This window comes from Boleophthalmus pectinirostris, unplaced genomic scaffold (assembly GCF_026225935.1).
Source record: "Boleophthalmus pectinirostris isolate CB_2022bp ecotype Guang Dong unplaced genomic scaffold, ASM2622593v1 HiC_scaffold_6, whole genome shotgun sequence".
NCBI lineage: Eukaryota > Metazoa > Chordata > Actinopteri > Gobiiformes > Gobiidae > Boleophthalmus > Boleophthalmus pectinirostris.
Window position 1 is genome coordinate 27,555,209 of NW_026571447.1, and position 27,103 is coordinate 27,582,311.

Genomic DNA, 27,103 nt, shown 5'->3' on the forward strand with positions numbered 1-27,103 from the left:
ATTTTTTTATTTTTTTTTTTTTTTAATGGAAATTACAGTACTGTACTTGTCATGACTGACCAGAACCTGATGGTGGCAGTGTTTACCTTTTTTATTTGATCAGCAGGGGGCTAATTCTTTTAGGCTTGTCAATCTTGACAGGGCCATAGATCTGCAAAAGCCTTTTAGATTTGCCTCAGTAATCATCATGTGTTATTCATTTGACAATATTTTATTAGTTGTATTAGTAATATACATACATACATGTACTGTTTTGTCATTATAACAGTACATTTCCATTTTAACGGTCACTATGGCTTTTATCTGTTCGGGGGTCTGTCAAATGCTTGGCTCATGAAAAACTTATTGTTTTGCTTGAAATTTTTCTCAGTATGGTATAAACATACTAATTTATTCAATAACAGACTTTTGTATTTGTAATTTCTCCATGGATACTGTAAAGTTTTGTGGCATTTGTTGGTACATTCTAGGCAAAACATTTCCACCTAGAACCATAGTGCCTCTTAAGGAAAAATTTAACTTTTTTGATGGATGAGCATTTGGTGTTCGGGGTGACCGTCTCTACAGAGATATGGCATTAAACAAATCTATTTTGAATTTATTTAATTACACAAGTTTTATTGCTCAAAAATAATATGTAAGGGAGGTTGCATTTCCACAGATCTTACCAGTATCTAGATCCCTCCACCAGAAAAGCTACAGTGCACCTTTAAATAAAACAGGCCCTATAGCCTTCTCAGAAATTTGTTGCAGTGTTACAAATTAACGGCACTTTTTCCATCATATTCTAGGCCTACAGACAATTTTATGCTGATCTCCTGTTGTCAGATCCTGGCCACACTGTTTGCATGAGACTGCTACACAGACTCTTGGTGGTTTGCAAATAGGGAGTTGCTAACCATCAGCTATTTTCCTATAAATCAGTGGTTAGGCTGCGTTGGTTAGCAGCAGCTCAGTCCTTCTCACACTCTGGTCTGGAGTGTGGTTTGTGAGTCTAGAGGTTTGCTGGTCTCAGGCCCCTCACGTCTGTAAGGTAAACGCAGATGGAAATGCTGTTTTTGCATTTGACAGCTCTGTGCTTTGTGTCTGTTACGGTACTCACTTACTGCCAACTGTTATTTTTTGCATTTCCCTTCGTGCTGTGGTCAACATGCTTTGGTTTAAAAGTGTCAGAAAACCACCAGCAAACAAAATAGAACTTGTGCACATTTGTCAGTATAAAGATGACCCCTAACTTTATGCCCCTGCAGGAAGGAAGTAAAATCATATGATCAAATTTAAAAAATGCTAATGTATTTTCTCATAGAGCTCCCAGTCACTGAGTCCATTATTCATCCCCTCAACAGTTAATAGCTTCTGCTTTTTCCCACAGCAGTCCTGGTTTATTGACTCTCTTAACCACCATTCACTCACCACATCACAGCTCTGTTAAGTGCTTTGCACATGGACACAACAACAGTGTTTTTAAGCTAAAAATATGTTAAAATTTAATTTTATCTAGTACTCGTGGACCTAATCTCTCATCTCATTTTGTGGGATCCCATTGGTGGGGTGAGATTTGACCCTTCAAACCAGAGGTGGGAACTTACAAGTCATGACTTAGACTCAAGTCAGACTTGAGTCGCTATTTTTAGGACTTGAGACTTGACTTAATAAAATGGACTAAGACTTGGACTTGAAGGTCAATGACTTGGGACTTGACTCGGACTTGAGGCCTGTGACTTGAGAAGACTTGACAAGCACTTTTAAATCTGAATTCTTTCTATTCTGACCGTAATGACTCACACTAAGATCTTGTTAAGACATTTAAAAAGGAAAAAAAAAATCTACAACACTAATATACTCTATAAATACTCATATATAACTATACTATGATTTTTTTAGTACAATTTATCTTAAAAGTCATATAAACTGCAAAAATCTAAGTACTTTGGTTTAAAGACTTGAACTGACTTGAAGCTCAAAGCAGACGACTTGGACTTAAGGGCCTGTGACTCGAGACTCGACTTGGACTTGCCTGTATTAGACTTGGGACTTGACTCGGACTTGAGGTCAAGGACTTGAGACTTACTTGAGACTTGCAAAACAACGACTTGGACCCACGTCTGCTTCAAACGTTTGGGTGTAACTAAAACAACTGCTGTATTGGCTCTTGGTCCAGTCTCTGAGTTTTGGACCATGCAGAGCCAAATTCTAACATGTCCATTATCAGTGCGCGCGTAAATCCACCGTGCCATGGCTGCCCAATGGTTTGTGTTTTCTAGATTAGTAGCAACGCGGGATTACGTTTCTCAACCGTAGAACCAGATCCAGTGACGTTACGTAACCGGCTGTGACATAACCTCCCCGGGCCGCGCAGCCGGGGACGTGCGGCCAGGGCGCACAGGGCAGAGTGGACACAGGGCACAGGGACAGCGCAGAGTGAGCGGGGGTGGGGTGTTGGACTGCCCCGCGATGGGAAAATAATTACAAAACAGGCCTGGAAGCTGCCGCGTGGACTGTGAACAGGAGAAATGTCGGTACAAGATTTCAAGTGTCTGCGCCGGCCCGGGCGTTAACGCATCAGGTAAACTGCATTTTCTTGCACGAAGTGGACAGGTGAATGCATTATGTTAACCAGGTTATGTCTGTTCTCTGCGCATGCGTGCAGGGCCTAGACGTGGGGTTCAAGTAGAGTTATGGACTATGAAAAGCCCCTCCTGCCTCCCGCTGACACCCTGATCAAGAGAGGTAAGAGAGGGATTAATTTGGCCTACAACATTATAATGACTTTTCCTCACATACTTTCTTGCACCACTGCTTTGTACTTCTACTTGAGTAATATTATGATGAAGCAATGTTACTCTTGGGTATTATTTTTGATTACTCTACCCACCTCTGCCTATCTCCATCAAACCTCTTACTGTGGTTTCAGTTTGTCTTTGTGTCTCCAGCACACACAGTCCATCTTCTCTCATTAGTTGTTAACACGATGATCCCTGCAGCTCCCTCTATCTTTACCTGGCAGTCCTGAGCCATTGACTGAGCTGCACTTTAAGACGCTCTGAGTGGGTAAGAGTGACAGGAAATCTGAGTAATCCCAGGGATTAGTTCTCATTTTGATTCTGTTTTTGGAAAGGCTATTTACTTTTCAAAGCCTCTTTTAACTTTATACAAAGGTTAGTATTTCCAACTGTTGCCACAGAGACCCACTGCACAAGTTACACTGAACTCAAACCATTAAAACTCAATTATTTTTAATCACTGAATCAGATTTAGGGTGTTTATTATATCACAATCAAATCTCAGTTTCAGTTGGTGAAATTAATTGTACAAATTGTAATCTGCAATTTTCTAAAGGTAGTTATAAAGACAATAGTGAAGTAGAGTCGTCTTTAAACATTTTAAAATACTTGTACTAGTTAAGTAGTTAAGTAGTAGTAGTTATTTCAATCATCTCTCAAATGTTAATACTTTTGGATGAGACAGCCAAATTTTGATTTTAAAATTTAAATCACAATTCTAATACTTAAATGTTTTCCCGAAACCGTGAAGCCCTACTAGAATTCAAACTCACTCCCTGTGGTTCACGTGTGGACATTTATAACTGTAATTAAATAAGTACACTTAGGTAACACTGAGCCTTTAAACAATCTAACCAGCACCTTTACAATGGAGCTTTTGTCAGAGATACTTTAGGCTATACATTTTTTCAAACAGACAAGCAGGTGACAGTCCTTCAACCACACAGCAAATTTGCTTAACGTGTCTTTAAATTCTTCAATTTTTCAACTTTTATTTATTTTAATTTGAATAGTTCTTAAGACACTTGGCTGTATTCAAGATAACTTTACATTTTATTCTGTAAAGTATATAAGATAATATTTTAATTAGCTTCTATAAAACATTAACAAAGTGTTCATTCACTAATCAACAAATGATTATTCAGGCTTAGTCAATTAATACCCTCCATAATCCTAACCGTCTTAATAAGTATTACGAGGCCTGAATCATTCTTAATAAACAATTTCTTCTTGATGAATTAAGTTTGTTTTCATGTTTTATTAAGGCTAATTAAGATGAAATTATTATAATAGTAGCTGTTCTCAGGAGTTCATTCACTTGTGCGATCTGAACTGTGACTTACTGGATGTGCATCTGAAATCTGTAGAGGTGGAATTTCACTGCGGTCTTCAAGTGTTAATTTTTTGCTGAAGTGACTCTTTGACAAAGTCTTGGTTTTAGTGGCTGCTGTGGGTGTCGCCTTATTTTTCTCAACTTAAAGCTTTTTGTGTTCTCACTATGGTACTTTTGTGAACAGTTTAAGACTGTGGTGTACAGACGTTGCTATATATTTTTGTCTGTAGGCGTCAGCATTAACTGATAATAAGTAGTGATAATGGGTATGGCGTAAGGTGAGACATGCAACAAAAATGAATAATACATTTGTGGTTTTGGTGTTATGCAAAATTTTAATATTGACTTCACTGTCTGCAATAATAATAATAAAAAAAATTAAAAAAAAATTAAAAAGGCTGTTAAAAGAGCACATTAAACCAACTACCAATGTAACCTTTCAAATATGGCTATAAATAAGTGGTATCTCTGCACTTTTTTGGTAAATTCACCATGGCATTTACAAATATCTTTTGAAAATCAATCAAATATCAGAAGTCATCATAGTGCATCAAAAGTAGGGGTGTGCAGAAATATCGATATATCATATTGTTTAATGTGATAATACATTAAACGATATCGGGGATTGCTGTATTGATATATTATCAAGAGTATTTTTTGGTGTATTTTACTCAATTATTTTGTTACAGTGCTACAGTTTTGTTGCTTGTTTAGTGGAAGGAAACTCTTTTATGCAACACATTTAATATTTTCACAGTTTTAATGAGTAAAATGTTTGTGTTTCATATGAACTTTGCACAAAAAGTGGTTTAACAAAGACTTTTAGTATCACAGACATGATTTAGCCTTTATTTTTTATTGAACCGTATCGAATCGAGTGCACTGTATTGAGATATGTATCGTATCGTGTCCTATGTATCGAGGTATGTATCGTATTGGCAACTTTTTAATGACACTCAGCCCTAATCAAAAGTATAATAGATTTGATCAAGTTGTCATCGGTCCATAAAAGAGCGATGGAACAATCTGTACAAACTTTACTGCGCTTGGTGCTTTGATTATCGCCATTCCAACAACATTTCTGATTTTGCTCATATAAGAAAAGCAATAATGTGTTTTTGAGTAGCTGTTTTTTAATTAAACATTTCATACAGTACACAGTCAGTGTTTGTGGCTGTAATGACCTTATTCACTGGCAACTCTTACTAAATATAAAAACCCTCATGTACCAGAGGAACTCTCATAACCAACAGCCACCTGCTTTTACTCATGAGATCAGCACTCAGTAGTTACACAGAATTACAGTAAAATGCGACTTAAATAAATTCATATGTGAACTTATTTTTGTTGTTAGTAGGTCATATCACAGTGAATGACCACACATGTTCCACGGTCTGGCATTAAACTTATGTATGTATATCCATGGAGATGATGCCACTTAGTAAAAATACTTGTTTTTCATTGTATTTTTGAGCAATAAAAACACCCTTAATTACATAAATGATTGATTGATTTGTTGCCATATTGTAAAACATTCACGGCAATAACATCCCCATGGAGACCAGCAGGTGTATCGTCTACCAAAAAGTTACATAGTTGAGTCAATTCAAGACACGAGAAGGAGAAATAATAACCTTATACAGCTTTAAACTTAATCCGACAATATTCAAAAAACAAAAACAAAAACATTCTAATTAATTATTAACTCAACTGTTGCTGTTAATAACTTAGTTTTTGCAATTAATCAAAAGGGAATTTAACTTGTCTTACAGTTTATTAGGTCCCAAATTGTTTCACAGTGGGACATATAAGCTCTCATTCAACAAGCAAGACAACGAAGTATTAAAGTAATAAAGATGTTAAATAAGTACAATGGGACAGTATGGTACAGCAGTTTCAACTTTTATCTTATCTTATCTCTTTTGTTTTAATTATTGCTTTTCATTTCTTATTAGTACAATACCAATAAATCAGAAATGTAACTTGTCTTATGAGATAAACGACATTTGTGACGATCAGGTCCAAATATCTTATCTCAATTATTGCTTTTCTTTACTTATTAGTACAATAGCAATGAAGAAATGAGAAAAGTCTTGAGATAAACTTTTATTCATTGTGAAATTTAGTGACGATCAGGCTCAAGTATCTTAAAAGCACATTTCATTGCAAACTTGAATGAACTCAAATGTGACGTGCAGAACAGAGCTGTGTTGTGGCCTTTGGTTCCACTACATCTCTGGTCTCTTGCCTCGACAAGTGGCTCTGGTGGTGTTGAACTTTCTGTGCTTTTTCCGCTGTTGTTTGTGCGTCTGGTTCATTCCATGCTTTTTGCTTATGAAGCAAAATAGATTTGATGAGGGAAGGAAGACAGTGAAACCACATCGCCCTGAGCCCAGACCAGCTTCAGTTCACTCTCCAATGATACTTATCTCTGTATCTCCTCTTTGTCACATACTACGCCATAAATAACGCTAGGTCTGACATGTGCCCCCTCTTTTCGTTCACCTGCCCCCAGTTTAATTTAGACTTTCTCACATTTGTGGTTTAACAGCCAGACACGCACTGAGCCCTGATTGCTTCACAGTCGCCCACCAGCCTTTGTCTTTTCTTTGTTAAAGTTGACAGTGCGTGAGATCATCTGCAGTTTGGAGAGAGGTCATGACATAACTTAAAGGGCTGAATGAAATGTGTAAATGCCACAGTAGATTGATACCATGATACAGTTTTAATACAAATAAAAACAGCTTCAGAGACAAAAAAAAAAAAAAAATGACAAAAGCTGAACAAGCCACTTCATAATTTTTTGAATCATAAATTTATTGAGGAAATGTTGGTGCATGATCAAAAGAATAACAGGAGACGATAAATTATAGATTAAATAAAATACTTATTAATGAATTAAACAGGTACAATTCTTTATTGTATTGATACTTTGCAGTGACGTCATGCTGGGGGTGCTCTATATGTATGTATTCACCTTATTCTGAAAGTTGTTGTGGGCGCCGTCATTGTCATTCGGGTTATATTTTTTTGTCTGGGACTGCCGGTCTTTACAGAAATCAGTTCTATTCTCCATTTAAATGAATGGGATTCTTCTGCTTAAACGGAAGTATCACCACAAGGAAAGTGTGGTTTAACAGCATTTAGAGGGAAAAGTGGGCGGGCCGAAATAAGGTCAATATGAGGGAATATTCAGATGTTACCGTGGTGACGTAATGCACACATTAGCAAACACTGGCTAAAACTTTTAAGATTAAATCTGAAAACTCAAAAAAAAAAAAAAAAAAATTGAGCATTCATGGTCCTGTTTAGGTGTTTGATTTCCAACAAAAAGGTGAGAGTGTCTAACCAAAATACTATTGGTTAATGAGAGCTATAGCTGATGACTGTGATAGTGTTTGAAAGACGTCCTGAGAGACTCTCAGACTCAGACGCTCAGACTCTCAGACTCTCACTACACTGTCTCTGTTTATCAGCACAGATCATCTGATCTTTTGTACTTTCAGCTAAGTCAGTTCTTTCTGGTCGAATTGTGATGAAACAAAGCTTAGATTAAAGTCATTTCAGTATCAGAGCATCAGACAGAGCAGAGCCTACAGTTAGCATCACATCCCCCAGGGACATCAGCTGCATCAATTTAATTATACCTGTTATTTCGTGCAAAAATGAAGACGGGGAAACACTATAGGTCACAGTAGTTCAATTGTCCTGTCAAAACAATCTAGAAATAAACAAATAGACAAATGAAATAATGATTAAAATAATTACAGATATATTATGTACGTATGTATTATAGTCAGATCAAATATTGATTTTACTGACTAACAGAAAAGTTGATGCATTCAAATTAGAATTTACGTTTAAATCTTTTATGTTGACATGTTTTGGTTCACAAGACAGTACCGCAATATGAAAGCTGAATGTGCTCGCTTAGATTGGCCTGATTTGACACAAACCAACAAATTCCTGTGTCTTTTTTGTGTCAGCGAAAAGAATACAGAAATTCGCAAAATCGGCTTAGTACTACATACATTTCCCATAGCTTTCAGATAGAAAAATGAGGTCTATTCATAGCGATTACCAATTAAAATCAAAATATCATCTCTTTTGAATAAGCAAACATCTTCGAAAACTCCTTCAGAACAGGAATGAATTAACTTAAACCCATGGAAAGCTTCTAACAATAATGTATGTTTTTGTTTTACAGAAGCGGTTCTGTCCAAGAAGACTCATCTAAGTAAGTACTCTTCCCCAACTGTTGCATGCACTCGCTGGATTGTGTTTGTGCTAGATATGGGCACATGCTGTGGTTAACTTAACTTACAACGGGGTGCAATGTGCAGCGGTGCACCTGGAGCACAGAAACACAGAGTCAGAGGAGTTGGGCCACTAGCCATATGACACGCACCTGTCGTACCCTCACACCACAGACACACACACACACACACACACACACACACACTTGAACTGATCAAAACACACAGCTCTGGTATTGACGAGGAGATGATTGCGATACCAAACATCTTTTTATAACTACTCGGTTTAACACTTTCTGCCGCAGCTCAGCACACCTGGGTGAGTTATCAGAGGGTTGAGAGGAGGTCTCGTTTTGTTGAAACTACTGCACATGCAAATGATATATGTAGGATTCAGAAGTGAGTGGTAACCAGAAAAAATATGACAGCAAAAATTAATTTCCATTTTTAAAATTTGTCCATTTACAATTTTTTTCAGATTAGAGACTAGTCGAGGTAAAGTGTAAAGAGTGAGATTATCCAAATTTCTGTGCCTCTGCTCTAAGAAATATTGGAGCTATATTATCCATTATGTAGTTATAATTGTTTAACATTACAAAAACATAATTTTGAACAACTTGACCTTTTTAAAATTTTTATTATTATTTTTTAAATTATCAAATCTGTAGAGTGTAACACGTTTTAGAAGTGAAGGTAGACAATTGATATTATATCAATATCAACATTTCCTTTGAGGTGTGATACTAACTGAAAGCACTCCTCTGTTTGAAGCTCTGTTACTCAAATTAGAATTAATCTGGTCTTCATTTTAACATAATCTGATTAGAAATCGATGACTTGGTTGGAACTACAACAGGTGAAAGGTGAGATGACTTGTGCGCTCAAACAAGTCCCTCAAATGTAAAATTAGTGTCACAAGCTCGCTCACATTAGCCCACAGTTTTTCAATTAGTCTCTCACACTTTTTTGTTGAAAATCAAACACCTAAACAGGACCATAAACTTACGTATTGATCACAGGCTCCTGAAAATGTGTTGCTTAAATCCATTTTCTTGAGTTTTTAGTTTACGTTAAAACATTTTTGGCAGTTTTTGTTAATGTGGATTGTGTTGCCATGGTAACTGTTGAACATTATGGCAATAGAAATACATTCATAACACCCCCAGCGTGATGTAACTGCAAAGTATCAATATTGTCAAGATAATGCTGAAATTGTTGTTTTGGAAGATATGCTAAATTATAATTCAACATATTTTGAAAGTTCAGTTTACAAGCTGCAAAATAAACAAATGAAACTGCATTCTTGAAGAGTAATTGATGTTTTGCTTTTTTGGTGCACTTTACAGTCAGTTCTTTGAGCTTTGAGCAACACTAACCTAAAACAAGACACATTTTTATCACATTTTGTCTTAAAAAAAACGTTATATTTGTTTTTGTCAGCGTCGCCCACCGCTGCGTTAAAGGTAAAAGGAAAAGTACCTTGAGAAAGTCAAACCACGGGACTGTCCCCCTTCCCTTTGATTCTGTCTCCTCTCACAAACGCTCAAACACACGAACAAGGAAGACACAACGAGGCGGGTCTGTCATTCAAAAGTCTTATGTTGATGTGTGCAGTAGTGAGCACGCAGCTCTGCAAACCTCAAGGACAAAAGCCACCCGAGATCCAAGGCGATAGCAAAGGAAAGACTTAAGTTTGTCGATAGTGAGAGAAAAGTGAGTTCGTGAAAGTGGGACACGGTCGAGAACTGAGGAGGATGTTGCGAGGTAGGGATTCTTTGGTGCATCTTAACCTATATTTGTGTGTGGGCATGACTTAAGATGTGGAGATGATTTGTCTGATAATGCGATTGGATATGCAATTTACAGTAACATTTGAAAATGGTTTGGCATTACAGTAAAGGTGCACTGTGTAACTTTTCTGGTGGATTGTACATTAGCCACCTGTTTGTTGTCATAGAGATGTTATTGCTCGGCCTGGATGTTTCTCCAGTTTCTTTTTTAACTTTGATTAATTTAACTACTGGTGTTTTTATTGCTCAAATCTATCCTTAACAGCATGCATTATTATTGTGAGCAGGCTCGCCTCTCCATAGACCAGACCTGTAACATAGCTTGCTACCTTCACCAGCTTATCACCGGGAAAAGAAATAAGTACTTTGAAACCTTCAGGCAAAGCAACGATATCTCCATGGATACAGGCAGGTGGCAGACCCTCCACTTGAAAAGTTACATAGTGCACCTTTAACTTTCCAGTTCATTGTGTCTAGTCATATTTCAAAAGTTACCAATACGAGTTTCAAATAAGATGTCCAATTCTGGTATTATAGGAATAGTAGTATTTTCAACATAATGATATTTCTAGATAAGGATCAGATATGGCTTACCTTAGTGTCACTAAAGTCCAAGTTATGATAACTGCATCAAATTGAACTGGCAAATTGAAACAAAGTCGGACTGAATCTGAAGTTAGTCAAAATGAAAATCAGCATTTGGCTTGTGGCTATTGTTCTACATCTGACCCTGAAATATGAACAACTAAATACAAGTATAGACTTAAGCATTTTAGAACAAGTTTGTAGAGGTCTGCAGTAAAACTGAAGTGTTGGCTGATTTAGTTTATTATTTTTACATTTTGTAAACTTAAATAATATCTGCCTTTTTGACTTGCTAATTGCAATGATTTAAATAATGATTTCCATTTGACTGAGATTCATCTTGCTGCTTTTGAGAGCTAACCCGAACAGTTCTTGAACCTTGCACTTGGAATCTTCTTCAGGTAATTACTCATCAGCCGCCTTCAGTTAATTGTCCATTTTTCATAAGATTTCATGCATATGATGAGGTTAATTTACACACTGAATCGTTCGCAGTGCGTTGTGATTGTACACAATTGGTTTTGAAAATGACTCAAATTTTGTGTTTCACGTCTCAGATATTTCGGCTTTTCACTCCCACATTTACAGTGTGAGGAGCTGACGCAACTACAGCACAAAATCTCAGACATTTTGTCGTATTGTATTTTATCATGTAACAGACCTACGTACCTACATTGTATGTGTGTAGTTCAAATTGTTAATTAAGGCGTGCGTCGTAAACAGGTTTTGTCCTGGTTTAGATCCGGTTCAGGTCAGTTTTAGATTTGGAATTAGCCCGAATTTGATTCCAGGTATGAGTGCAGCCTATAATAATATTTTATCATTATAATATTTATCATTTTATAATGATCAGGTTCTAGTAAATTCGAAATGGACTGAAACTATTTGTCATCTTGTAAAAGTATGTCACTAAAAGAAAACTGGCCTTTGTTCATAGTTTTATTGTATTTTAAATAAACACAATTTATAAATTATCAGTCTCTCAAAAGCTGATAGTTCGTATGGTGTTTTGTGCAGTGAAGTTACAGTAGAAACATCGAAGCGCAGTGTGAGTCAACTAGTTTTAGGCCGCGTTTATGCTCAACATTTCATCAGCGTAAACTTGGACCAAACCTGGATTAGACCAGGACAAAACCAGGACTGAACAGGACCAAAGCAAATCGTAAACTGGGCCAAACCAGAATGCAAGAAGTAGAGGAAGGAAGACTTACAAAAATACAAATGTAACATAACATAATAACATAGTAACATAATAAAAGTGCAACCACAAATTTGACCGATTTTTTTAAATTCTCACCTTGCATCATAAAAAATGTGTGACTCAGATTAAATCAGGTAATTTCAGACTGAGTATATTATTATTTATCAATTTATCCATGGAGAAAATTATTTTATTTGGTGGCAAACCTCAACATCGTAGGTTTTTACCCTCTCACAGCTGCAGGACCAATCTATTTGAACCTTAAAGTGCAGTATCTTCTGAACCAAAGTGGCGATGAGAGATCCCTGTTCATTGTTTGTATGGTAGTTTTATCTCAAAGGATTTCCTGGTTCCTTTGGTGCAAACCCTGCAGTCTTCTCCAGTGCGCTGGGTGTCAGATAAAAGGGCGCAGGTGACACATTCAGGTGACTTTGGTTAACTGAAATTTGCAAATGCTACTGTCACCACCCCACTGTCTCACACACAAAAACATCAAAAGATTATGATGGTTTATGATTATTCATTAATTCTTATTTTGTGAACCTCAAATTTCCCACACCTGCTACTATGCATCACATCACACTGCTAACACACACATATGTTGTTGTTTTTTTAAAGCAAAACTTTATTTTTGTTTTATTGAGACAAAATGATCATTATAAATGCATCGGTTGTATTTGAAGGCGTAAAGATGCGAAAGGTGTTAGACATACTTGTTCTTCATTTATTCAATAAAGAGCTAATCTGAGTTCAAATTAGGTGCTTGCCAGTAATGTTATAATGTTATAAACCACTTTAAAATGTAAACCAATAATAACATCAAAATAGAATTGATCAATTAGCAAAACCCCAGTTGTTTTTTACCTCCTTACCAGTGTAATCCTGCTTGTTCTCACTTTCTGATCAAAATGTTTACCGAGTTGACTTTGATTGATTTGGTCAAAAAAACACTATGAGTAAAATATATTTCCTATTTTTATCTTTAGAACCTTTAGACACTGATACAGAATCAAACAGCTGATCTTCTTTCATCATTTATTATTTAAATTCATTAATTTGAAATACTTCTTTTCACTCATTTGTAATTATTATAACTTAGCAATTTTTATCTTTCTTTGTTGAGATTTGACACAGGGGAGTGTTTTTTATCTTAATATATTAGAAATTAAATTACTAAACATCGTGAAAAGCTTCTTCCCATGTAACCTACGGATGTGTAGGAGGTGTAAGTCTTTGACTTTCTTCGCAAGACATGAAATTGTTCCATTTCCATCAGCAGCGGTCTATTCCGAGTATTTAAAAAACTATTAAAACAAGTTACGAATGCTTTTAAAATCTTGATAACACTTTATAAAAATGGCACATACATACAACTTGATAATAAGATGACATTGCAAGAGACTAGTATTATATTGCTTGTAAACAAGTGCTCCTGTAAGTGCCTTAAGTAAAGCAGAGGCAGTACAGTGCCTGTTATCTGTCCATCTCTCACTGTACAGAGCTCATATGGTGCAGGAGATACTGGGTCTGATTGGTGGAGGCCTGTGGCTGCTGATAAGAATGGCAAACAAAAGGCATCGTATAACTGCTAGACAACATGATTACATATTAAAATATAACTACTACTGGATCTTAAAGTTTCTTCGGTACGCTGCAGCTCTATCAAATTCATAGGAATTTAGGAAGACTCGAGCCTATACTGTAGCAAACATAATGATTAATTGTATTGTTTCACAGTGAGAATACTTGAGAATTCTTGCACATTGTAGTAATCTAGTGTTTTAAAGGTGCACTATGTAAATTTTGTGGTGGAAGGTCTTTTTTGCTCAGAGATACTTATGCTTTACCTTGATTGTTCCATAAATGGCATTAAGCAGATCTTAATATGGTCTCCACGGAGGTAAGCAGTTGACACCATCTGACCACACTGACAGTTTTTCAGGTTTTCCTCAGTAAAAACACCTGTAAATGAGTAAATGCGAGATAGATTTGTCTATTACGATACTAGGGGAGATTACCACATTCCAAAGTAGTAACATCTAAACAGGAAGCATAACGGACCCCCACGTCATACTGTGGAATATTCCCAGTAAAGCAATAACATCTTTATGGAAACACCAGGTGCAACCCTCCACTGAAATGTTAATGTAGTGCACTTTTAAATCTCCATTAATACAATTATCATATCCCTATTATTTTACCAAAGGTTGTTATTACAGATAATTTTTAGATGAAGTAGAATGTATATTAGCAAAAATAGAGTGAAAACTACCAGATAAGGTTAATATAAGTTTATCAGTGGAAATTATGCAGTCTAAAGTCAAAATGTGAGTGCGTATCTGTCTCTGTGTGTGATTGCATGACTGAATGACTGCACAGTGAAAGGTTGTGGGTCTCAGTGGATTTCCTGTTTTTTGAGGTTGACAATCAGAAGTGAAATAGTGAAAAAAGAGCCCAGACCACCAATTCTCTCCCCAATCACAATGAGTAAGTGTCTGTCTCTCTCTGTCAACGACATACACAGTTTTCAAATTCATCAGTCCTTATCAAGGGCAGTTTTAGATAATTGCATTTCAGAATTTAAATCAGCGGAGAGTGAGTTTTGTTGTGATGTGAGAATAAATCACAACAGCAAATGGTACAGTTGATAAGGCTTAATGTCAAAGTATCATGTCTCAAATATAGAGTTTTATTTTAAGTAATTTATGCAATTCTTGAAGCAATTCATATTTTTTTTTGTTATATTATTTGTTTTGAGTGCCAGGTGTGAATGCTCTTGGATGTTAAATGCAGGTGAACTTCATTAATAAACAATGCAATTTGAGATTTCTGAAAATACCTATTTTGAAATGGACAGAGATTGACCTGCTCATGAACCTTATTTGTGGCCAGTGTTTGTTGCAGTATAGATGTGATTTATTTCCATATTATTCGGATCACCTGAGAACTGTCACACAAAATAAAAGAGGACACAAACTGACATACTAACACACTGATGACTGACACAGTTATTCACGGAAATACAAAAGGCAATACTAAAACAATAGGCAATACAAGCAGTGTAACAGTGCAAGAGGTTTGTTGATAGGAGGAGACAGATGTTAACCTATTGACATACATTTTATTGCCCTTTGTTTGGTTCAATTCCTCGATGGGAGACCTCAAAAACGTATATTATAAACATTATTTATCTTAAGCATAATAAGTTATGCTGTGGTGAGGGGATGGTATAAGTGGTACAGTGGTTGTTCTATAATGTTGGTGGTTTCATGACACTTTACCCACCTTTCTTGTGGTAATATGAAGCATGTCTGAAATCATAGGTAGTGTTCGGAGACTGTGTTGGACATTGGTAATGTCATCCACTTCTTTGCCATAAGAACTATGACTGCAGGAATAGCTTAACAAAGTGTGACTACATGAATGGATAATGTGGAAATTAGTGGCTTGACTTTATGTACTGAAAAAAGCGCTTTAAAAGATCAATGCGTTATGTTATTTCTAAACAATAATGATGCAAAGCTGTTGTGTAAAGCTCAATCCTTATGAAGCATTCATCCATATTCTTCCTGCTTTTTCTGGGGCAAGGTGGAGGCAGCAGTCTATGCAGGTTTCACAGTCCTGTATGCACCAATCAGTCAGGTGCATAGAGAACTAGGCAGTGGTTGATGTCACCTTAGAAAACAATGCATTTATAAACCACATAAATATCTGATTCTTGGGTTTGAGCTTCCTGTTTATAGATGTAATATTGAGATTTTTCATTTCCATTCAAAAGATATGTTTTGTTTTTAATTATTTGTAATTATGGCAACAGGGCTACATTTTCATAACTCTGTAAACAATGGATATAAAAATATGAGTGCTCTAGTCATGTTCACAAATCTACTGATCTATTATATCTACCCATGCCCCTCAAAAATCTCTCTACATCTCTACATGAGTTTGTGTATTAATATGAAATTTATAAATGACAAAGCGCGAGAGTAGTTGGTGTGAGATCTTGTCTTTTTCACTGTGGAGAGGGGAGTGGGGGGGACGTCCATTACTGGCAGTGATGATGGCGACAGAGCCTTACTGGCAGTGTCTCCTGTATGAGACAGAGAGAGAGGGATTTGACAAAGAAACAAACAGATGAAAGAAGGACGGAGTCAGAGTGAGAGAACTGCACCTGACCACTTAAAAAGACTTGAGGTTCACACACTCTCCCTCTCCATTTGCACATATTCCACGCACGGCTTTGTCTATTTGATGTGATTTTGTTTGTGTTCAAAAGACAAAAAGAGACAAATATGAAGGGGAAGTACAAATAATGACTTTAGTGAAACTTTTAAATAAAGAGCTCTGTACTTTTTGACAAGCTTGATTAATTCACAAGAGAAAATACTTGCACACATGAGCTTAAAATACTTAAACCAATCTGGCACCATAGAGGAATTATAATAGTAATACAATCTGAATAATAGTGATAAAGATTTTGTAGTTGTAGCACGTCTTAGCAAATGTATAAAGGTACTAATATCCATGGGTTAATACTGAAAATCTAGCACTGTCGCCATAGCAGTTTTGAACAAAATATAATAGCTTTTGAGTGGACTAAAGTTCTGAAAATATTACTTCTATACAGGAATATCTGTACAAAGTCTTAGCCGATTGATCTATATAATATTCAGTGTAAACAAGCTTTGAAGTTTATTTTATTCATGTTCATATTTAGTTTTTATATTGTTTTTTCCAGCCCAGATTGAAGTTATCCCATGTAAGATCTGTGGGGATAAGTCATCAGGCGTTCATTATGGAGTCATCACGTGTGAAGGCTGCAAGGTGAGACAGAGAACATTAACATTTTAAACATTTAATTTATACAGATAACTGGTGCACTACAAATGAAAATTGCATTATGATCACTATTCATGGTTCTGTTATAGGCGACATTTTATGGACTTTTCACCATTCGAGATTTATTATTTATGTGATTCTGACACCTGTGAATAGTGAAAGTATACACTGTTATTGGCAGTCAACTGTGCAAGAAGCCACAAGTAGTTTAGGCTTGTTTGCATTTGTGATTGTGACCCCATTTGCTAGTACTACATATGAATATATAATGAGGTTAATTGACTTGTGATAATCAAATTTCAAGTTGTTTAATGTCGCCATTTCAAACATTCTGAACTCTATAAATAAACAAACAAAAAAACATGGACATTATCATAAATAATGCTCATGACACATGGCTGACCCCATTGCGCTTGTAAATTTGGGTCTGTAATACAATATAGACAAATACATGTTTATTCCTCAGGGTTTCTTCCGGAGGAGCCAGCTGCCGTCAGTGTCGTACTCATGCTCGCGTCAGAGTAACTGTCTGATCGACCGCGCCAGCCGTAACCGCTGCCAGCACTGTCGCCTGAAGAAATGCCTTGCCCAGGGCATGAGCAGAGATGGTGAGCTGCACTAAAACTGCAAATTAAAGATGTACTAGTATTGTTTTAGACTTGGACAAACTTTGCTGATCCACAAGGGAATGGAAATTACTTGGACACAGTAGCTCAAAACAAGTAAAAAGCTATTTAAAAGAGTAGTCTGCAGGCTGCGATCCATACGGCGATTCTTCTTCTTTTTTAAGCGTTTGATTTTCAAGAATTTGAGTTGATTCATTTTTATTTTGAGTTTGAGCCAAGAGAGAAACAATAATCACATACATACTATATATATACATTATAAACAACAGAAAAGCATGTTTTTCAAAAAGGAGTGGGAAGGAAAAAAAATTATATTAACCCACCCCTAAGAAAAAGATTGAGTGAGTGTGACGAACATAAAATGGCTAATGCTAGTTTGTAACTTTAATGGGAGAGACAAATCAGCACACCAGTTGTAGTTCTACATAGTTAAGCTTTTAATATTCAGATTGTACAAGTGCCAGACTGAAGTCTAAGTTGAGTAAAAAAGCTTTGGACTGATCTGTTTGCTTTGCATAGATAGATACTTGGATGGATTTATCGACAGGTACACTGAGAGAAAAAAACAGATTGATAAATAGACTGATGCTCTGCCTGATTTTGTTTTCAGCTGTGAAGTTTGGGCGCATGTCTAAGCGCCAGCGGGACTCTCTCATAGCTGAGGTGGAGAGACACAGGCAGCAGCAGCAGCAGCTCCAGGGCCAGGCTCAGGCCGCTCTCTCATATCCCTCCAAACCACTAGAGGAGCGCTCATCACAGCACATACAACCTATGGCCTCCATCTACCCCTTCAACGGAGACTACCCCGCGGACATACACCCCTACCTCATGTGCTCCCCCTCCGAGCCCACCATGATCTACAGAGGGTCCCAGGGCAGCACACACCTGGACTCCAGGGGTGAGACCACCATTCATTGTGGTATAAAGATGTTGTCTTTCTATGTTACGATTCGTTGTTATCATTCCTCACACTCTTAGTAGCTTCATATTGTCTGAAAGAGATATTTAAACTATGTTGGCTTGCCATTTCTTCTGGAAATTCATGCCTCTCTGTGAATGGTTAAATCCATCTGTCATTCACTGGTAACAGAGGCTGACCAGTTGGAGAGGTGAATGAGAAAACTTTATAGTATGTACTTGTATTTAAGCATAGAGCTGCTGTAAACTGAAACACACCAATCTCCCCCAAATTATCTGATTGTCAAAGGGACATATCACTATTCAAATGCTGTTATTTTTCTCATTTCTAATACTTCACCTTCACTTTGTTGTCTCACACAAACCCACTCTTTTCTAACTTTATCCTTTGCAGGTTTTGAATCCAGACAGAGCTCCTATGACCTGATGACCATCTCTCCTTTCAGTCCTCTGGATGAGTCCTACAGCCTCTATCCACACTCTCTGAGAAACATCGGTAAACTCAATAAAAATCATAGTAGCAAAGACAAATACATTTATGTAGGCTGCTATTGAGTTATCTATTTTTACATGGATTTTTCGTCTAGACACTAAAGGAGCACATATATAGGTTTTAGGTGGAAGGTCTGAAATGTTTTACTCTCCAAGGACTTACTTTGCCTTTAGTTGCGTAGTTGCTTAATAACTTGTTGCTGTTGGTTTCATTATGATTTATATGGACTACATCAGGCTTGGAGTGAGTTAGCTGGAGTTTTGAGAGCAAATCATGACTTTATTTTTCTTTTTCCTGAATTCCTTTAAGTGCATGGATGCTGTTTTGATGAAGTTTTATGAGCCAATGTCAAGCTACACCCCTCTTTAGTCAATTTTTGGCAAAGAATTTCTTTAGTCGACTACAGCCCAAGAATGTTAAAATTGTGCTGACTTCATGGAGACAAGCAGGTGACACCACTAAACCAAGTATATTTATTGAAAGATAGATAGGTTCATACCATAGTGTGGAACATTCCAGCCAAAGCAATAACATTTCCATGAGACAATGGCAGGCACTGGACCCTTCACCTGACAACCTACATAGTGAGCTTTTAACTAGAGCATACTGTACTATACTAGAGCATACTGTACTGTACTAGAGCATACTGTACTGTACACTGTGCAAGTGTTTCATGTGAAGTGAAAGGAGGCCGTTGCCATAGCAATAAACAATTTAAAACATTGCTCAATTTCTTTGAGTGGTCCTCAAAACAGTGTACATAACAGGAAAGCCATATGACGCATCACTCATCAGAAAACATGAAATAGTCAAACAGTTCAACAATTTAAAAAAAAGCTGATGCACTTCCCCTATTGCTTAAGTTTTTTTTTTTTTATTTGTTTTTATTTTTCAGATGAGCTGTGTGTGAGTATTGCGCGTTCCCACCGTGAAACGAGCCAGTACAGAGTGGAGGAGTTGCAGGCGCTGCGCTGGAAGTTGTTCAGCAAAGAGGAGGTCCAGGCCTATCAGAGTAAAGTACGAATTCCCTTTATCTACTGCTGCAGAGGAGGCAATGTGCCCTATCGCACGAAACAATCAAAATATGCCATTTAAGATGGTGCTGGGCTCTGTTGTCCGATGAGTCAGATTGAAAACTGAGATCTCTTGTGGTGTACCCCTCCTCTTCTCTTACCTTTATCTTATGCATTTGTAACAGCAGAAGATGTGATATTTCGCAGTGAATGTATAAGAGATACACAATCAAATAATTATAAAAGATCCTCAAGGACCAATTTAAAGAGCAAAACAAGAAATAAATTAAAGACAATTTTAAGTACAGCAGTGTGCAATATGGTCCTGTCAGTGGTAATAACAAAACAGGTGAACTCCATGTATACAGTTTATCCAAAGCTGCTTAAAGAAGCACGTACTTGTGAAATTATTACATTTGGTTAATTATTTGTACTAATAGTATCTGAAATGGTCAAATATTTGATATGATAAAAGCAAAGGCAAGATCCACCTCTGCTTAAAACTCAATCTCAAATGCTCATATTTGTTAAAAAAAAAAAAAAAAAAAAAGCTTAAAAGTCAATATTGTGACTAAGAGATGTGATAAGACACAATTCCCATGACAACGAGACAAGATGAGACTTATAATAAATAAATTGTGCAATCCGATATACAAATTTGGCAAATTTGAATTTTCTGTTTTTATATTTTTGTTGTCGTTATAGCACTGCGTTTTGGAATTACAACTTCTCAAGGAGTAACTCACTTGTGTTTAACCCTTTTTTGTCCAGTACAAATGTAAACACATGGATTGAATTCTGACTGTATGTGTATGTCCCTGTGTGTAGACAGTGGATGAGATGTGGCAGCACTGTGCGATCAGACTGACAGACGCGGTGCAGTACGTGGTGGAGTTCGCCAAACACATCCCAGGTTTCCGTATCCTCAGCCAGAACGATCAGATCGCTCTCCTGAAGGCTGGTAAGAAAGTGCTACTATTTGTCATTTCTTGTCTGGGGTAACCACACATCTTCCTAGACTAATCCTCAATCAAGAAATTTCAATGCTGATGTTGACATACATTTTATCTTGAATTGAAGAAACTAGCAGGTAGAGCTCATTGGTACAGTTTAAACTGCCTACCAAGAAGAATCTTAAAACTAAGGGTGGTCAGTATGTATTGCAGAAAATGTTCTTAAGGCTTAGATCACAATTTTTACTTTATTTTGCCACTGGTAACTCAAAAATCTGTCTTCATACTTTGTTGTGATTGACTAAATACACCCGCCACTCACTCGGAGGTAGAGGTTGACCAGTAGGAGGAGTGGGTGGGGAAAAGGCCAGATCTGGTTAGTCCTTAGATGGGAGACCAGTGGGAATACAAGGTGCTGCACTGGGGCAGCAGTGTCTCTAGTGGATATTGTTGTTCTGTCCATAGGCAGGACACTTCACTCACTTTTCCTTGTATGAAAGTAGTGTGTGCATATCTACCCTGGGGCAGCTGTGGCTACAGTGATACCTTAGTGTGGATTGAGTGAAAAATGCAATATATGTCATGACTGAATACACTGTCTTTATGTTTCTCAGGCTCTATGGAGGTTGTTCTTGTGCGCATGAGTCGCTTCTTTAACACAGACAACAACACAGTCTACTTTGATGGAAAATATGCAGGAACTGAAGTCTTCAAGTCTCTGGGTGGGTCTCTCTTTAGTGTTAGGATGATTTCAATTACAATATCATGCTACAATTGTTGACTGCCTGAAAGTAAATTTAATTAAGGTGCACTATGGAACTTTTCTGGTGGAGGGCCCGTCATTAGCTTGTTTCCATGAAGATGTTATTGCTTTGCCTGGGAAGTTCTACAGTATGATATTAAACTTATCTATCTCCATGGAGAGTCTGTGGAGGGGCAAGCCAGCTCACAGAAAGAATGCATGTTAAAGGTATTTTAGAGCAATACAAACATAAGGTAACTGAATAAATGCCAGTTTACACTAAAATGCAAAGCAATAACATCTCCATAAGAAGATATATAACCCCATACCCCCGCCAAAAGTTGCCCAGTGCACCTTTAAAAAACTAATAAAAATTCTGTATTCACAATGAATTGACTGCCATACCTACAAATGAAATCTTCTGATAGGTATTAAATAAGATTAGATATTATCAATGGCCCCTTTTGTTTTATGACATAACAATATTCATTTTGAAAAACTGATTAGAACAGACATGTCAAACTCAGGCCCAGGGGCCAAATTTGGCTCGTGATATAATTATATCTGGCCCACGAGATCATATCAAATATGTATTAGAGCTGACTCGCCAGATACATTATTTATTTAAAATTGTGTTATTATTTTTTTATATTATGCTTGTTCTGGATTCAGTGTAAAACTAAGTAAAACTATTATTAAACATTTATTTGAATAAGAAAAGGTTTAACATTGCATATCTCGAAAGAAGAGAAAACATGCAGATGTTGTTGAAATTTTTCAATAAATATTTAGTTTGGGCCATGACTTAGTCCCAGTTTTTAATTTTGGCGCTCTGTGAATTTGAGTTTGACACCCCTGGATTAGTCTAACCCTAAGTCGTATTGGTTGCTTTTAAATGTTTACAGTTTTATTATTATTCTCATGATTGTGCCTAATAAGCACGTTAGATGATGCACAGGTCTAATACTGGGGTATAATGGGGCTGTATTGTATAATAATGTATATGTTGTTGCAGTCTGCGGTGACCTGATCTCGGCCGTGTTCGAGTTTGCTCAGAGTTTGTGCGCTCTGAAACTCACAGAGCAGCAGATCGCTCTGTTCAGCGCTTTGGTTCTCATCAGTGCAGGTACGGCATTATCACAGTCACTATCACAGTTAGCCGACCACGATTTGAAATCTAGGGTCAAATGATGGTAAAACAAAAATGTAAATTCCAATTGTGGTTTTATTTCACAGTCTTGTTCAGTGTTGATTTCAAGTTTTTTCATATTTATCTTAGACTTGAACTGATAGTAGATTTAAATGTGATGTTTTAAATGTAGCTTTTCATGTGCCTATATAAAAAATTATAAAAAATTGACTCTTGTGAGCTTCAAGCCATGTTCAAATACTGCTATCTCATCAAGATTAAGATAAATTCTGCATTTAGCCACTAGAGAGCGTTGTTGTTTTTTTTACAAATGTATTTGTCTGTGTAAAACATCATGAGTGGTAAGTTCAGTTACCTTTACCAATATCTCAGTAATGATATTGATGATTAATGAGGAAAACAATTTAAGCAAACGTAATTTACTTGCATTTATTTATTTTATTTAAAGGATCCATATTGTGCAAATTTCTGATCTATCATATAATTTTGTTTCCTCATCACAAACATACCTGGAAAGCTTCCACCTTGTGATGTCATGTAGTGGTATTTTACAAGTTAACAGCTTTTACCTTTAGTTCAGTAGAGGTTGGCAACTCCAGAACTGAAATCATCCAAATAATTCTAGGTGTATGGAGTTTATGGAGTATGGAGTTTAAAAACACAGTGGAGGACTTCTTCAATGACCACATGACAGCACGTGTGGAACATTGTGAGTGTTTTCAGAGAAGCAGTTTGTGTGTTTTCAGAGAAGCAGTTTGTGTGTTTTCAGAGAAGCAGTTTGTGGCTTAACAAAACACAACTCAATGTATGCTTGTGATGAGGAAACAACATTATAAGATAGATCAGAAAATAGCATAATATGGACCCTTTAAATAAAATAAAGAATAAATGCAAGTAAATTACATTTACTTAGATTGTTTTTCCTATTTCCCTATCATTATCATTACTGTGATTAAGACTGGGCATTATTGAGAAGTTGCTGATACAATACATACCTCGATACATAGGCCACGATACAATACATATCTCGATACAGTGAGCTTTCAGTTTGATACAATTCAATACAATAAATTTCAAATCGATTCGATACGGTAAAAAAAAAAAAAAAAAAGGCTAAATCATGGGTGTGACAATAAACCACTTTTTGTGCAAAGTTCATATGAAACATGCACATTTTACTCATCAAAACAGTGAAAATGTCAAATGTGTCGCAACAAACAACAAATCTGTAGAGCTGTAACAAAATAATTTAGTCAAATACACCAAAAAAATACTCTTGGCGATATATCGCTACAGCAGCCCACGATACTGATACTGTATCATTACATTAAACGATACGATATATCAATATTTCAGTATTTTTGCACACCCCTATCTGTGATATTGGTAAAGGTAACCGAATTTACCACTCATCTTGTTTTACACATACAAACTGTATGTGTAAAACAACAACGCTCTCTAATGGCTTAATGCAGAACTTATCTTAAATGCCTGTCTGAAATCACCTTTTGCTAATACACAATACAGTTAATAGCCTACAGATTAAGTCCTGGAGGTAAAACATAATATTTCAAGGTTTTATTTATGCATATTTTTAGTTAATATTATTTTGAACTTATCTGTTACACTGTTCTGTCTTACCTGGTGTGTGCAGACCGGCCGTGTTTAGAGGACAGACCCAGAGTGCAGCGGGTGCAGAGAGGCGTCGAACTGGGACTGTCTCATATTTTACAGCAAGACAACCAGGAGAGTCTAATGCAGAAGGTACATGCCACAACACTGCACATCTGCCTAAACATTAAACCTCATATGTTTGGTATATAAAGCCCTGGCTGTGTCCCAACTGTTTTTGAGGGTCACTTACTGAGAAATCAATGCAAATGCAAGTTCAGAACAATCAAAGACACATTTGATATTGATCTTTTATGTCTTAAATGTGCACTAAGTAACTTTTCTGTTTGTCTCCATGGAGGTCTATTATTGTATATATTGATTATTCCACAGTACGGCATTGCATTGATTGTATTGCATTGATTCAGTATAATTCATTTGTTGCTGCTTGGAGATAGAAAAGTTTAATATTGCACTGTGGAATATTTCTTGCTAAGAAATAACATCACAAAGAAGATAAGGCTATTTTGTAAACTGAAATGGGCAATGAATCACTAGTTAAAGAGACTATCCTTAACTTTCTCTTACTTCTGTATGTGTTTTGCAGTTGTATCAGAGGATGGCGCTGCTTCGTTCCCTCTGCAGCCTGCACACAGAGAAGCTGCGCTGGTTCAGTCAGCGTCACCCGCACACGGCGCACTCCCTGTTCCCTCCACTGTACCGGGAACTCTTCACCTCCGACACAGAGCAGCAGCAACCAAACTCTCTCTAGAAACAGAAGCAGAGAAGAAATATATTTTTCTAAACATAAAACAGAGAAATTCACCCATAGATTCTATTTTCTTATCAGTAGTTTTAGGGTAATTACGCTAATTTTTATGAATTTATTTAGACCTATATAGGACAACTGTAATAGGCCTGCACTGTACTCAAGATTACATAAAAAGCAAATTGGATTTTTCTAACATTTGAGAAAGTTGCAACATATATAAATGTCCTCTATATTGCTTTGTTTCAGCTGACATATAATATTTAGAGATGTGATGATTGGCAAGAAAACAAAGTATTTCATCAAAAAATACCTAAGAGGAAAACACAGAAATGTTAAACCTGTTCATAAAGCTATAATTAATAACAAAACACAGAAGATGAACAATAGTCTATAGAATAATAATATGCTATAACCTGAAAGCCACCTCTAGGCCTATTTATATTGTACACAAGAGCTCAGCCTGCTTCTGTTTTTTTCTTGATGAAATGTCATACATATCTTTGCTGTGGTTTTGTGTTAACACATGTGTTATGTGCTATTATCTTGGTTTCCTTGTCTGATTCTGACATTTAGATACCAGGCGTGTCTCTTCCCTCAATGTCATCACTGCAGCCTCCTGTTATGTAAAATATGTCAAGGTATCTAGGACAAATTCCATAATACATGAACTTCTCAAATAATTATTTTGCTTGCTTTAATTTGTAAGTTTTTTGTTATTGACAGAAGGCTTAAACATTGAAATAAATGTTATAGCATTAATTGAATTTTGTAGAGACAAGTATGCCTATGCAATATAAAATAAAATAAAACATGATGACAAAGACATTTTTACATTTCTCCTTAGTTTTATTTAGCCACTATATGTACTATATTGATATATTTGTTCATAGACTATAAAATACATTGTCAGCAACTAGGAAGTGATTACAAGTTAGTCATTGGTTTGGGGAAACAGATGATGTTAGTGAGTCAGAAGTATTACTTCTGGTTGAGGTTTTGCAGTCTGCTTGTCTCCATAGAGATGTTATTGCTTTGCTTCAAATGTTAAACATTATGGCAAAAAAAAATGTTTCTCCATGGAGATGCCACCAGCCCAAGTTGCAAGTAAGGTCCACGGAGAGGCGATGCATATTTTTCTGTGTTTTTCACCTGCTGAAAAAGTGTAAATCAGACAATTTTAATGTCTTGTGAAGTATTTGTGGCAAAGCAATAACATCTCCAAGGAGACAAGAAAGTTGGCCTACAGAATCCAAGCATCAGAAAAGTTTCAGTGTTCAAAATATAAATAAATGCAAGTTGAAAGATATGAATAGATGATGAATAGATTATGTTGACATGACCTCAAAGATTTCAAATATGAATATTGATGATCTTGGTTAACTATCACTGTCTGAAAAAAGTTTTAACTATCACTGTCTGAAAAAAGTTTTAACTATCACTGTCTGAAAAAAGTTTTCAGACAGTGATGGTTAACCAAGATCATCAAGATCATACAACAGTCATGTGTCTATGTGTTGTACAACTCCTGGACCATTTTCTGTTTGGATTTTAGCATCTGTGTTAATATAAACATAGATGAGATAAAGAAAGAGGAGGCAGGAAATGGACTGCATTTCCCATCATACGTTTGGGCTTTATAGTCCATGATGGCAGGAGAAGGTAAAAGAAAGCAACTGCAGCTGCTTTGATATCATGATATATTGCTGCATTTGTAATTATTATATGTTAGGTTGAAATACAGACAGTCATTTGATCAAACTGTGAGATCGTTTCTGGGCTAGTTTCTGTGAAAGCATAGACTGTATAAAGAAGAACTTTACAGTGAAATGGAGGATCCAGATGGAGCTGAAGAGTGAGAGCTAATGGAGAGTAACCTGTCTGTGACCTGTGTTTATGAAGGAGAAACAGCCTCAATGGAATAACAGGACTATTACATACGTAGGTTAGTGTAGAACTATTACACATGTGTGTTAGTGTAGGTCTATAACACATGTTAGTGTAGAACTATTACACATTAGTGTAGGACTAGGACTATTAA

At 36.4% G+C, this 27,103-nt stretch overlaps 1 protein-coding gene across 4 annotated transcripts; it reads left to right on the forward strand.

Annotated features, from left to right (window-relative positions):
• The first annotated feature begins 76 nt into the window (after positions 1-76).
• Positions 77-25,873, forward strand: rorc (RAR-related orphan receptor C). Of its 4 annotated transcripts, XM_055163298.1 has the most exons (13): positions 77-2,566; positions 2,651-2,730; positions 8,324-8,353; positions 16,687-16,772; positions 17,254-17,395; positions 18,024-18,311; positions 18,726-18,827; positions 19,720-19,841; positions 20,666-20,798; positions 21,405-21,512; positions 22,548-22,658; positions 24,337-24,446; positions 24,901-25,873. In XM_055163298.1, exons 2-13 carry the CDS (start codon positions 2,679-2,681, stop codon positions 25,063-25,065), a joined length of 1,449 nt encoding a protein of 482 aa, XP_055019273.1. In that variant the 5' UTR covers positions 77-2,566; positions 2,651-2,678; the 3' UTR covers positions 25,066-25,873. The 4 variants fall into 4 exon arrangements, with proteins under 4 accessions (XP_055019273.1, XP_020783595.1, XP_055019275.1 ...); XM_020927936.2 differs by lacking the exons at positions 77-2,566; positions 2,651-2,730; positions 8,324-8,353 and adding an exon at positions 9,943-10,136; XM_055163300.1 differs by lacking the exons at positions 77-2,566; positions 2,651-2,730; positions 8,324-8,353 and adding an exon at positions 11,128-11,148.
• The last annotated feature ends 1,230 nt before the right edge of the window (positions 25,874-27,103 follow it).